The sequence below is a fragment of the Siphateles boraxobius genome, unplaced genomic scaffold, assembly GCF_051911475.1.
Source record: "Siphateles boraxobius isolate OS27281-9 unplaced genomic scaffold, OSU_SipBor_1 84, whole genome shotgun sequence".
Classification (NCBI taxonomy): domain Eukaryota; kingdom Metazoa; phylum Chordata; class Actinopteri; order Cypriniformes; family Leuciscidae; genus Siphateles; species Siphateles boraxobius.
The window spans coordinates 2,232,266-2,244,763 of record NW_027509213.1 but is presented as its reverse complement, the minus strand read 5'-3'; the positions used below and the strand labels follow the sequence as shown (position 1 = coordinate 2,244,763).

At 40.3% G+C, this 12,498-nt stretch overlaps 1 protein-coding gene across 6 annotated transcripts in view; it reads right to left on the bottom strand.

The window, feature by feature from the left end:
• Nucleotides 1-12,498, bottom strand: part of LOC143730989 (leukocyte elastase inhibitor-like) — a 58,157-nt gene that overhangs the window by 21,063 nt on the left and 24,596 nt on the right. For 2 of the 6 annotated variants that reach the window (XM_077221609.1, XM_077221615.1), the window contains 2 exons: nucleotides 11,009-11,179; nucleotides 8,141-10,896 (listed from right to left, as the gene is read on the bottom strand). The exons of 2 other annotated variants lie outside the window; for them this stretch is intronic. In XM_077221609.1, the coding sequence (XP_077077724.1) occupies nucleotides 10,492-10,896; nucleotides 11,009-11,179 (576 nt within the window). In that variant the 3' untranslated portion in view covers nucleotides 8,141-10,491. Of the gene's footprint in view, nucleotides 1-8,140; nucleotides 10,897-11,008; nucleotides 11,180-12,498 lie in introns of those variants that run through there. 2 more of the 6 variants (XM_077221614.1, XM_077221616.1) reach the window with 1 other exon arrangement.

Sequence of the window (12,498 nt, the reverse complement as noted above, 5' to 3'; positions counted from 1 at the left end):
TTTTACAGAACTTCTCTGCTGTGAATGTTTTTGTTTACTTGAACTTAAATTGAAGTTTTCAATCCATTAAAGGCACACTATGTAACAATTGCACCGTAATATAACAGCTTCAAAGTAATTTCGGTGGTAAATAAACTCATAGTAGGACAAATCATCCTGGTAGTAAATCTTGGGGGGGTCGTCGCTGGAAAAACCGGCTATGTAAGTTTGAGAGGAGCGCCCCCGACAAATCTCGCGAGAATCACGACTTGCTTTACGGCAACTACGTCACTCACAACAACAACATATGAAGCACACAGACACTTGCGCGCATTTCAGACGATGGAACGAGCAAAGAAAAAGCGGTCGGAAGAAAGTTTGAAAAGGAAAAGTGAATCAGAACCGCGTGAGGAACCGGACAAGAGTCCCACTCGGTCGGGCATTTACTCGTTGACGCAAGCTAAAAAGCAGCACTGGATGCAACAGCAATGCTGACCTGGCGATCTTGTTGATGGACTAGTAAGTAAATATCTTATTTGTAAACTTGTTTGCGTTCTATATTGTATGTTGTTGCGCTTGCTTGTAGTATGTCATTTTTTACGATGCTGTTCATTCATCCATTGTTGATAATTAGACCAGTCCAATAATTTATCAGATTATCATGAGAACAGTTGTCAATATCTCAAAAAGTTATCAGGACACAAATAAAGTTAAGCCTAGAAGGTTGTAAAAAGTGTAAACGAGCACAATTTGCAAACTATTATGATAAATTGCAATAATCATGTCTAATGACATCACAACGGCGAATGTTATGAAATAATGCAACGTACATTTAACTTTATTGATGTCATCTGGCATTTTGTAATCAAAAAACACAAATGAAATTATACAGTAGTCCTACACTATAGGCTATTTACTTGTGATTTAGCAGCAATCATGTAAAAACGTTATAAGCCAGCAAACGCGGTAGGCTACTTTATTATTATAAAGTAGTCTAACACTTGACATATAGTTATTATTATCCTTTTACCATCATCAGTAGTTCAGTAGACTATGCAGTAGCCTAATATTTGTATGAAATCGTGAAACATTACCTGGTCAATATCTTCCGAGTCTATCTGTGCCTGTTGCATGCCCGACGCTTCTATTTCCTACCGAACAGGTACCAGTGTGTGGGGTGGGGTGGGGTGGGGGGCATTTACGACAGTGCAAGTATTCCACAGCGACTACTGTTTGACAAAAACAGAATTCCTGCATAGTGTGCCTTTAAACATAAACATCTTCCATCATAGACATAATAAATACATAGACGCCCTATTGGCCGCTTTGGAACGTTGCTGCGATACGTCAACGCGTCCGCCATTTTGCTGAGGGCAAGAATGCACTGTAAACAAATGCAAGTAAACGGTTGAGCTGCGGTTTTCCTAGATAAAAACAATGATAACGTTACCATTTATTAACCGATTTCAGTGGTTTGTACGTGGTGTACGCTACTATTACTAATTATATAAGGTCCAAATAATACCAGAAAAAAAGTTTCAGTCTTGTTTGTGAAAGGTAATTCCCCGAGACCTGTTTTCAATTGTGTGGCGATTTGTACAGCCCCAAGCAGCTCACGAAACAGGCATTTTTCACAGTTCCCGTAATGAGAGGTATGGGAAAGTTGCCCTCCGCAATATGGCAGCGCCGTTGACGTACGCTCCAGGGGCCAATTGGGCGTCTATGTATTTATTATGTCTATGTCTTCCACCATGTATTTTCCTCTTCCAAAGTCGGGGATGCAGGGAGTCTTGTGATTGGTTTTCAAGCCAGCCAATCAGAATTTAGCAGCCGAGTCTCTGATTGGCTGGAATTATGGCATATTGTAATGTTGGGTTGTGTTGAGCAAGCGAGCCGTCTGTGCTTAGAGAACGCGTACGGCTGGTATGAAAGGAACAAGAAAGTGAAACTTTGCACATGCAAAAGAGAATGTCTGCGCACATCCAAATACTCATTTTAAATGCAAAATTAATTTTCGTTCGCTCGAAATATTTTCTTATTTGCGAGATGAACATTTCTCCTCAAAACTCAGGTCACACGGTGCGAAATGCCCTTTTGCGCGCTCAAATTCACGCTCTATCTCATTAACAGATTAATTGTGATAATAATATGTTTTAAGTTAATATTTTTGAGGCAATTTCTTTCATACATGTATGTGAACGTATATTTAATTCATCTAACGGTTTAACACGATTGTTGAGATTGTTATGTAGCCTACCAAAGAGTATAGAAGAACAAGAGGCGAAACTCAATAGACCGTTCCATTGCAACATCAGCGCCCAGCAGCAGCGCTACGCTTCCGCCATTTTGGGGTGAAAGCGCCTCGGCAGTCCCCTAGTGTTGATGTGTCGTTCGCGAACGAGCCGCTCTAAAAGCCGATTCTTTTAAAAGAGCCGGACTTCCCATCACTATCCACTAGCTTTTTGCTGTCGCTATGGCAATATCAGCTGCTTTGTATTTTTTTTAAAGTAGCCTACATTAAACATCAAATCCAAACTGAATGATGACAACACAGAATAACGTACAATCAATAGACTAGTGATCATCAAATCCCTTTTAACAGTTTATTTCACAGACTTAGACAAGTTTTCTACTTTCCCCCCACAAAACCTTTAATATTAGCATTACAAACACTGAATTAATACCAACATATAACAGAAATAAGTAAAGGACATGCTATATCAGATAATTGGGAATGTTGGACAATATTTATTCAGGTCCTTCTCAAAAAATTAACATATTGTGATAAAGTTCATTATTTTCCATAATGTAATGATAAAAATTAAACTTTCATATATTTTAGATTCATTGCACACCAACTGAAATATTTCAGGTCTTTTATTGTTTTAATACTGATGATTTTGGCATACAGCTCATGAAAACCCAAAATCCCTGTCTCAAAAAATTAGCATATCATGAAAAGGGTCTCTAAACGAGCTATTAACCTAATCATCTGAATCACCTAATTAACTCTAAACACCTGCAAAACATTCCTGAGGCTTTTAAAAACTCCCAGCCTGTTTCATTACTCAAAACCGCAATCATGGGTAAGACTGCCGACCTGACTGCTGTCCGGAAGGCCATCATTGACACCCTCAAGCAAGAGGGTAAGACACAGAAAGACATTTCTGAACAAATAGGCTGTTCCCAGAGTGCTGTATCAAGGCACCTCAGTGGGAAGTCTGTGGGAAGGAAAAAATGTTGCAAAAAACGCTGCACAACGAGAAGAGGTGACCGGACCCTGAGGAAGATTGTGGAGAAGGACCGATTCCAGACCTTGGGGGACCTGCGGAAGCAGTGGACTGAGTCTGGAGTAGAAACATCCAGAGCCACCGTGCACAGGTGTGTGCAGGAAATGGGCTACAGGTGCCGCATTCCCCAGGTCAAGCCACCTTTGAACCAGAAACAGCGGCAGAAGCGCCTGACCTGGGCTACAGAGAAGCAGCACTGGACTGTTGCTCAGTGGTCCAAAGTACTTTTTTCGGATGAAAGCAAATTTTGCATTGTGTGAATATTCCCAAACTCTCGGACAGTGCGATCTCTATGGGTTATGCAATGTCATTTTATTATAAAAAGGAAAACACACACACAAAAATATATATATTAAAGAAAAATTATTGATAAACACTTATTTGGAATGGAATTTAATAACAAGTACTTTGGGTGTCTTGTTCATTATATTTATTTTCATATAAAAGCAACAGAACTTAAATTATTCTATTATGACAATAAAATATAAAATGAGCATATTATTTATTAAGATCTAATGTAGGCCTACTCTCTCTCTACACACACACACACACACACACACACACACACACACACACACACACACACACACACACACACACACACACACACACACACACACGCACACACACATATAGTGAATAAGGACATTGTGTGATAGGATCATCTGTTCATCTGACACTTGGCAGTGATAGTGCTTATGTAACTGTAGGAATGACAGAAAGGTGATAAAAATTAATTATTCTGTAATGCCAATGTATATAGATGGGGGTAGACATTTTTCTGCATTCTCCAGTATTCAAGTGGATCTTCAGCTCTTTGTATGTTTGTCTCTGTAAGGTATTTATCCACTTCTAGGATCGCATCAGAAGTGTCATTTGAGCTTGTGTGCGCTGGTCTACTGCACTGTCCAACAGAAGACAAAGGTTTCCCCCTCAGAAGTGTGAGGATACATTTTTTTTGTTGGGAGTGACTGCATACTATACAATACAATGATAAAAAATAAAATAATAATAAATAAATAAATATTTATTTTTTCTTCTTCTTTTTTAGAAATGCATTCATTGGAAGCCATAAGCTCAAAATATTCCCAGTTAGGGGAAGTCTTCCTTTTTTTGGCTATTGCCATTGCTGTAAATACAAACCCTTCACCAAACACCCAAATACCAACACCAAATTACCTAAAAAATACACCAAAAGTGCAACGATCTTACAAAAACAAAATTACACAACAATAACAAAAAAATAATAAGTAGTTTTGGTTATTTAAATGTAATGTATTGATAAACTTTAAAAGTACAGCACTCTAGTCTCCTCACAAACCCAACAACCAGACTGAGCCAACAAGGACCTGAGTTAGATCACGTGACCTCTGGGAAACCAATACACACCCCGACACGGGGCTTCAATAGAAATTGCTTCGCTTTCGCAAAACACACATCGAAGCTTCAGTGTCATACGTAACATCACTAAAAAGAGAGTTTGGGGTAAATAAATAATTTTGCAAATGTCCTGCTGTTGCTGCTGGTCATGCAAATGTTTGTGCTTTGTTTCTGTTTGATATAATTGTAAATATAGGCCTATCTATTAAAATACTGATATTCTGGTCTATAACTACTCCCTGAACATCCTGCTTTCCTGTATCTTGCTCTCTCATTGGCTGTCGGTCATCGCCGATGTAGTTTTCAGTCAGAACACTTTTCACACAGCAGGATTGTGAATCGCCGACAGGTCCAGATATTTAGCATGCCAAATATCTCACGGGCGTCGGTGACTCGTCGGCGATTCTCTCAGATCGCGTCTTTGCTCATTCACACTGCGTGATTGTCACTCGCGTGAACGAGCACCGATTTGCCTGTGATTTCGGGCATTTGTCTGCGATTTCTCAAAACCTGTCGGAAAGCCAAAATCGGGGCTAAAATCCTGCAGTCTGAACTCGGCATTACTGAGAGTGAAAGTTCTCCCCTTATTAGACATTCTCTGACTGGGCTAAACATTATGGCCAAGTCCCAATTTGCATCCGTCCTAAATAGTATTCGAAAATAGAATTAGTACGTTCCAAATAGTAGTATGTTGAAATGAGTGTTCCAAGATACCCAGATTGTCTACTATTTCCGGTCAGAATCCGAAATGCAGTTCGATGCACACATAGACATCATATAGCGACTAGATGCCCTATTGGCCGCTGTGGCGCAAGAAATGCGGCCGCCATCTTAAACCGGTCATACTCCTATTTGCGTTGCATAGCAGCAGTAGATGTTAGAGTACTGTGCAGCATATTCCTGCTCAAATCGGCGGACCATCACTCGGGGATTACTTTTCACAAGTAAGATTTAACATTACCGTACTATTGGTTGTATTTTGTGAACAAAATTTTCAATGTGTCCTGTATCGTAGCTACATGTATGACCTTGTAATGTAAAACCCACGTGAAAATCAGTTCGGTATTCAGTGAGATATGATTAATTAAATGCGCTGGTAGCTCATTGCAAACAGATTACACTGAGCGGAGCGGGTGACCGGTTTAAGATGGCGGCCCCACGGCTCGTCCGCACCAATAGGCAGTAGCGGTCGATAGGGCATCTATCTATATGATGTCTATGGATGCACACTCTAACGGCAAATATTGCCCATCGCGCTGTGGACGAGGATTCGGTTAGAACTACAAACACGTTCTGAAACATGAGTGAAAAGTGTTAAAAAACTACAGACATGGAGGACGCGCGAGTCCGTTATGTAGAGAGGTTTAGATAAAGGGGTTTGAGTAATTAAATATCAGTTTCTAACCTGACGAAAATGTATTTATTCAATGTTGTCTACATTGAATTACATGCAGCAGCATTGTGAACTTTTGTAAAGATACATTTAGCCATTAACTTTTAAATGCATCATTATATTCAAATTGCAATGAGGAGAGTCTCCGCATGAATTAGCCACGACTGGCAGATGAACGTGCTACTACATTTCTCCCCGAAACGGTAGGAAATTACATTAGATTGAATGCAGGATTTTAACTGTGACAAGATGATTGACAGGGCAGTTTACGGTGACAGGATGCACGCGACAGATCTGTCCGTTAAAGATGACGAAGTAGTATGTCCCAAAGCTTGCCTACTCTTTTGCTACACACTCAAAAGTATGTAGCCTACTTCTTCTTCACAAAGGGTGTAGTATAAGTAGGCGAATTGGGTCAGTAAAACAAAAATAACGTTCACATTTATCAAACGATTTCAGTGGTTTGTACGTGGTGCAAGCTACAAAAGGTTCCATCTGTAGTTATCTCTAATCTCGATAGTTAGACTTATAAAATATTTTTTAATAAGGAATTGTCAAAGCTCAGGCTTGGCATGTATTTGGCTTTTTATTCTTGGATAAGAATTGCGAAGACCCCCATACTGATATATAATTTAATTTTCACATTAAAGGTGCATTGCGCAAAAATTCATGTTAAAAATACCCGTTTTTCTAACCCATACATGCTTAAAGAACTGCCTGATGGGCTGAATGAGCCCTTCTCTGCGCACTTAGATTGCCTCTATAATCCTGTACCGTCAATATATAAGAGGGATTCGGGTTCGAATTTGAGACTGGGCGTGACGTCATGCGCGCTCACGCTCACCAGGCTATGTCTCGCAGGTTTGTGTATTCGCCGGCGCCGCCGTTCTCCGCATCAGCAAGGACAACTCGTGCGTCAAAGGTAGAAGATGGATTCAAAGAGACCAGCTTGTAGTCCATTCCAAACCCCAACGCAAACTCCATGTAAAGTAAAGAAAAGAAAAATTTTGTCTAGTGCCACCAAAAGGTCCATATTGGAGTCAGACAGGCGTCAGAGTAAGACGAGAGTCAACCTCGGTAAGGTATTCAACAAATGGAGAGATCTCCGGTCTGCTCTTGGTCTCAAACGGGATCCTCAGTTGGCTTTTTTCTTGATAAAATGGTAAGATATAGCCCAGTCTCTAATGTTTGATACGGCCAATCTATGTACGTTATGACAACAAATGACGATGCGTAAAATGTGTAATGCTTTAACTTAAGCTAGATACATGTACAATCAGAATTGGTTTTACTACCATTGTTAGTGAACCGTTTCATAAACTAGGAATTGTGTTCGGAAGAATAGTACATCATGAAACATAAAACATATCCAATAAAAGATGCTAACTATGTTTTTGTGTATGGCCTACCGGTAACGTTAGCCTTGTGTCCATTGCTAACATGCTAAGGTGTTCATGTTATTGACCAACAAGGAAGAACGCCGTTGCATTGGCTATATTAACCTGTTTGGCTTTTATGAAAACGTCATGGTGACATTTGATTGTTTATTACCTTGAGACATCTGAGTGAACGTTGTTGACCAACCGTGTATGGTATGATTATTATTTTGAGCTTTCGCGAAGTAATCAATTATATTATATATATATATAACGTGTTTTCATAACAATACAATCATAGGTGTATACAGTAAACACATAAACAAAGTTTTACTACCCCCGTTTTCCCCTCACACATAAGAGTAATTTACTCAAATTTCTTTCCTTCCATATATTTGAAATGACTTGCAGATTTATAACTTTATTACCTCTGAAGACATTTTGGCTGTACACCAAAGATCTGTGCGGCAGATGCTCCTTTAGTTATGAACAGCTCGTGCATGCGTGCGTGTGCGTGTGGTCCATGAGCGTACACAACTCTGGTTGCAGTTTCACTTCGCTAGTTCTGCAAAAACTCAGAGACTTGCGTTTTGCACCTTTAAATGAAATAAAGTTTTCTTAATGTGGAAAAAGCATTTTCTGTCTTTAACCCGCTTTTAGCTTTTCTTGTGCTTAGAATTGACCGCCATTGAGAAAATTAGCAAATACAAATCACACCGGCAGGCTTTCTGTATTTTTATAGCACTAAAATGATAGATTACAGATAGGTACTCCAAATATACAATAACAAAGATAACTGATGGATCCTTTATGGTAATCCATAAGATATGGTACACCAGTGCAATGCACATAGTAAATATAAGATAAAGTGATAAGTAATGGTAAACAGTTTAGTGTATAGTCAATAAAATAAACATACCGTATAAAACAACACTGGTCTTGACTACATAAATGTGATTGAACATTATTACCCATATTGCCACATTATATGGGCTATATATAGGCTTTTGTTACAAGGTCGTCTGATTCTAGATAAGTCGGCGTGACATTAGTCTTCAAAAAGATTATTTTTAGTTTTGAGTTGATCTTTGAGTTTGGTTTATATTTAGTTGTCAGTCTTTACTCATCTTTTTGTAACCACAGATAAGTTTGTGACACTTTTTAGTGGCTTTTCATCAAAACATGACAATTAAACTCAAAACTACATGAAATGCAGTAACAACCCCCAATCTAACTTAAAGTATACCCTACCTTCATTAAACTTATTGTAGTTTTTTTTTGCAACTTTTATACAGTAATATTACGAAACAGAATTCTCAAATGGTACAAATATAAAAAATAACATTTTAGCCAATACATTTTTTATATATATGTATGTATATATCACAAAATATACACCATGATGTGACGCCTGCTGGTCAAAACAGTGTAAACACAACAAAAACTCAAAAACATGCATCAAGACAGCTTTTACAAACCCATTGCAAATGTTTTTATTGAAAGTTTAATCTATCAGATGCAATTAACTAATCATCTAATACCATGCCAGCGACAAATAAGGTTTTCAACTGATAAAAATGGGGATGTTTTTTTTACGTATTACTAAAATCTCAATTTTAAACAATGTATTTTAAGCGGTTTAACTGAGAATCATGTGACGACACCAGTCAAAATGTCATACGGGATAACATTAATGCATTTTCTAAATATTATGATATGAAAACTTTTCAAATCAATAATACTTAATGAATATATAAAGTGATGCAGTAAACAAAATTGCACAACTATTTTTCTCATTATATTGTGATTTTTTTAAACGTGACCCTACTTGTTCAAGTTCTTTACCCACATTTTAACACTGATGATTCAAAATGCAAAATGTCTGAAAATGTTTTACAGGACTTGGTATCATGTTATTATTGTTTCCTCAACTCTAACAGAAAATAACTGTCATCATATGACAAAATTGTTATCCGGTATGACAAAACTCAGTTTAAATCTTAATCAGGCAGTATTTTTGGCTACCTATAGACATCTGCAACCTTTACCTTCAACTTCAAAATATGTAAATTCATGCTAAATGAACATATTTACTTAAAATCCACATTATATATGTTATTTTACCATTATCCCATATGACACAGGATTTTACTACATAGTGTGCTAGTGAGAAGAAAAGGGGTAAGTTAAGTCATGCGCAATAGATCGCCAGAACGCCGTTGCCGTTCCACCAGAGGCCGTTGCTTAAAGTCCCTATTAAGGCAGAGGAGGCGAGACGCGAGTAATTAAAAATGCTCCGAATACTTTAAAAGCCTACATCTATTCTGGGCACATTTCGGCTCTAATGAACAACAGGTAAGCACGACCTGGAGAAGACACGCGCTGTGCGCGGTCATGTCACGCACACATAGAGCTGATTTAAGTATCCGAACCCGATGGTCAAATTACAATTATTCTGTGTTGTTACGCGTGATTATAAATGGATGATCGTTACCTTCAACAGCGGGCTCGGAGACGGTTGATGCGGTTGATGAAATTCTAAATTGCAGATGCAGTGCACCGCGATGCTTCGCGATATCGAATTGAACTGAATCGATGACATGATAATCGTAATCGAACCGAACCGTGAGACCAGTGTAGGTTCACACCCCTGGGGGTATTCGTTTCTCTAAATACCCGGCTAAGTGTAAATGTGGCCTAAGTGTCTTTTTCCTGATCTCTAATTTTATACATTTTTTTATACATTTGCAGACGTTTTAATGAGGTATTTGTATAATTAAAAGGAATAATAGTAGTTAATACTCTCCGTTTAGCTGACCCCGATTGAACAATTAATTATAATGCAGGTCCCAGTATGATTAATTTGTGTTTGAAGCAAAATCATTTTTTTACAATTTTATACTAGGCTTTCTCCTGTAAATTGCAATAGGTACTGATCGCTTGGCACATAACAATGTTTCTTAAACCAAAATATGACAGGATGATTTGTAGTAAATGTCTCAAGTCTCTCCTACTTATTTTAACCAGATCATCACCTAAACTAGCTGGAAGTGTCTCATGCAGCAGGACTTACTCATGGAGAGCAGAAGCGTCCGTAAAACAAAATGCTCTTGGTTGGATTTTGTCGGATGAAGAAAAGGAAAGGATGGTCTGCGTTGAAGACCTGCGGGATCTTCAAACACCGTGTTATTACGACGGCGGCGGTGGCTGCAGCCGCTTCGGTTCCTTCCTCGTTGACTTCAACAAAGGCTTTATGGATCACCTTCGACACCACCAGGTCGTTGTTGGAGGACATGCCTGAAAGATTCACCTTCTTCTCGTCAAAAACATCCTTTATTCCCATGCTGATCAGAAGACTCTTCATGTCGTAGGTTTCCTCCATCTTGAATCTGGGCAGAGATATTTGAACCTCTTGTTGACGCATGACTTCTGGTTTGGTCCACTCCATGAGCTTCTCGTAGGTCAATGCCTTTTCAAGCTGGATAATAAGAGAGAGATGTCAGATGAATAGTTGAAATAGTAAAAATGAAAACTGTTCTACAAGTAAACATCTGACTGGTCACGGCTGGCTAATTAAGCATTCAAATCACCTTCTGAAGGCCAGTGGTGTTGTCTTTCATCTTATTAGGAAGGATGATCAACATACTGAGATTCTTCCCGACATACGGCAGCTCCAGAACCTGACTCTTGATCTCTGGGATGAAGGCCAGAGGAAACCTCTTCTTTTGATACATTATCTTCACTGGTTTAGTTTGATTCTGCTAAACATAAATGGAAACGTCTATGGTTACGTATGTAACCCTCGTTCCCTGAGTAGGGAACGGAGACATTACGTCGGATGACGACGAATGGGGTTTCGCTTAGAAAGCCTATCAACTTCGAGTATTACAAAACGAGGCAATGGCAAAGAAATGCCATTGGTCTGCGGAATTTGCATGGCGTAACTCCGCCCCACCTCGTGGATATAAAAGGAGGAAGCCGGCAAAATGCAGATATGTTTCTTCGCTGAGGAGTCAAGACTGAGATCAGGCGATCCCCGCGGTACAGCGGAAAGTGGCAGGCAGACGTAACGTCTCCGTTCCCTACTCAGGGAACGAGGGTTACATAGGTAACCATAGACGTTCCCTTTCGTTGTCACTCCGAGTTACGTCGGATGACAACGAATGGGGTTACCAGTCTAATCACGCCACCTTCTCAGCTGTCTTCCAGTGCCCTGCGTAAATAGAGATCCCTGTCATAGACTGGACGAAGGACTCCATTTAACACGGGAATACCAATGTACACTGGGAAGCATATCCCAAGCCTAGGGGAAGTATGCAATTAATGCCAACCCAGAGGGGGGGAACTTAGAGAATACACATATGACCCGAAGGAAGCATATGGAAAACACTGGGGTGTCCAGCCGCAGGTGGAATATTTCAACCCCAGGGGTGGCAAGGTGGCTTGCCAAGGGAAATACACATGTGGGGGTCGCTCAGAGGAGGGACCATGGACACGGGAGGCACCTAGCCGACGCGCAGGCAATAGACACTGGCGCCGACGTCAGGAGTGCTGGATGAGCTCAGGGCTTTCGGGGAAGCTCACCTGAGGAGAATATCGCATGTATCCAGTCCGTGGAGTGGAATGGCAAGCAAGCGAAGACAACTGAGCGGGTCCGGTACTAGCTGGTTGAAGCAAGAACATGAGAGGACACAAGCTCCACTCGGAGATTATAGAATCTGGCGAATGTGTTCGGTGTCGCCCAGCCTGTAGCTCTGCAGATGTCTGTTAGCGAGGCGCCATGCGCTAGAGCCCAAGAGGACGCCACACTCCGGGTGGAGTGGGCAGTCACAGCAAGGGGGCACGGTCAACCTTGCTGCTGGTAAGCCAAAGCAATGGCGTCCACTATCCAGTGAGACAACCTTTGCTTAGAGAAAGCCTTTCCCTTCAGCTTCCCACCATAACGGACAAAGAGCTGGTCTGAGATCCTGAAACACTTCGTTCTGTCTACATGGGCGCGGAGAGCGCGTACTGGACAGAGCCTCCAGGGTACTCAAACCTGCCTCGTCCCATCCAGGAGCCACACGTGGAGGTTCCAGAG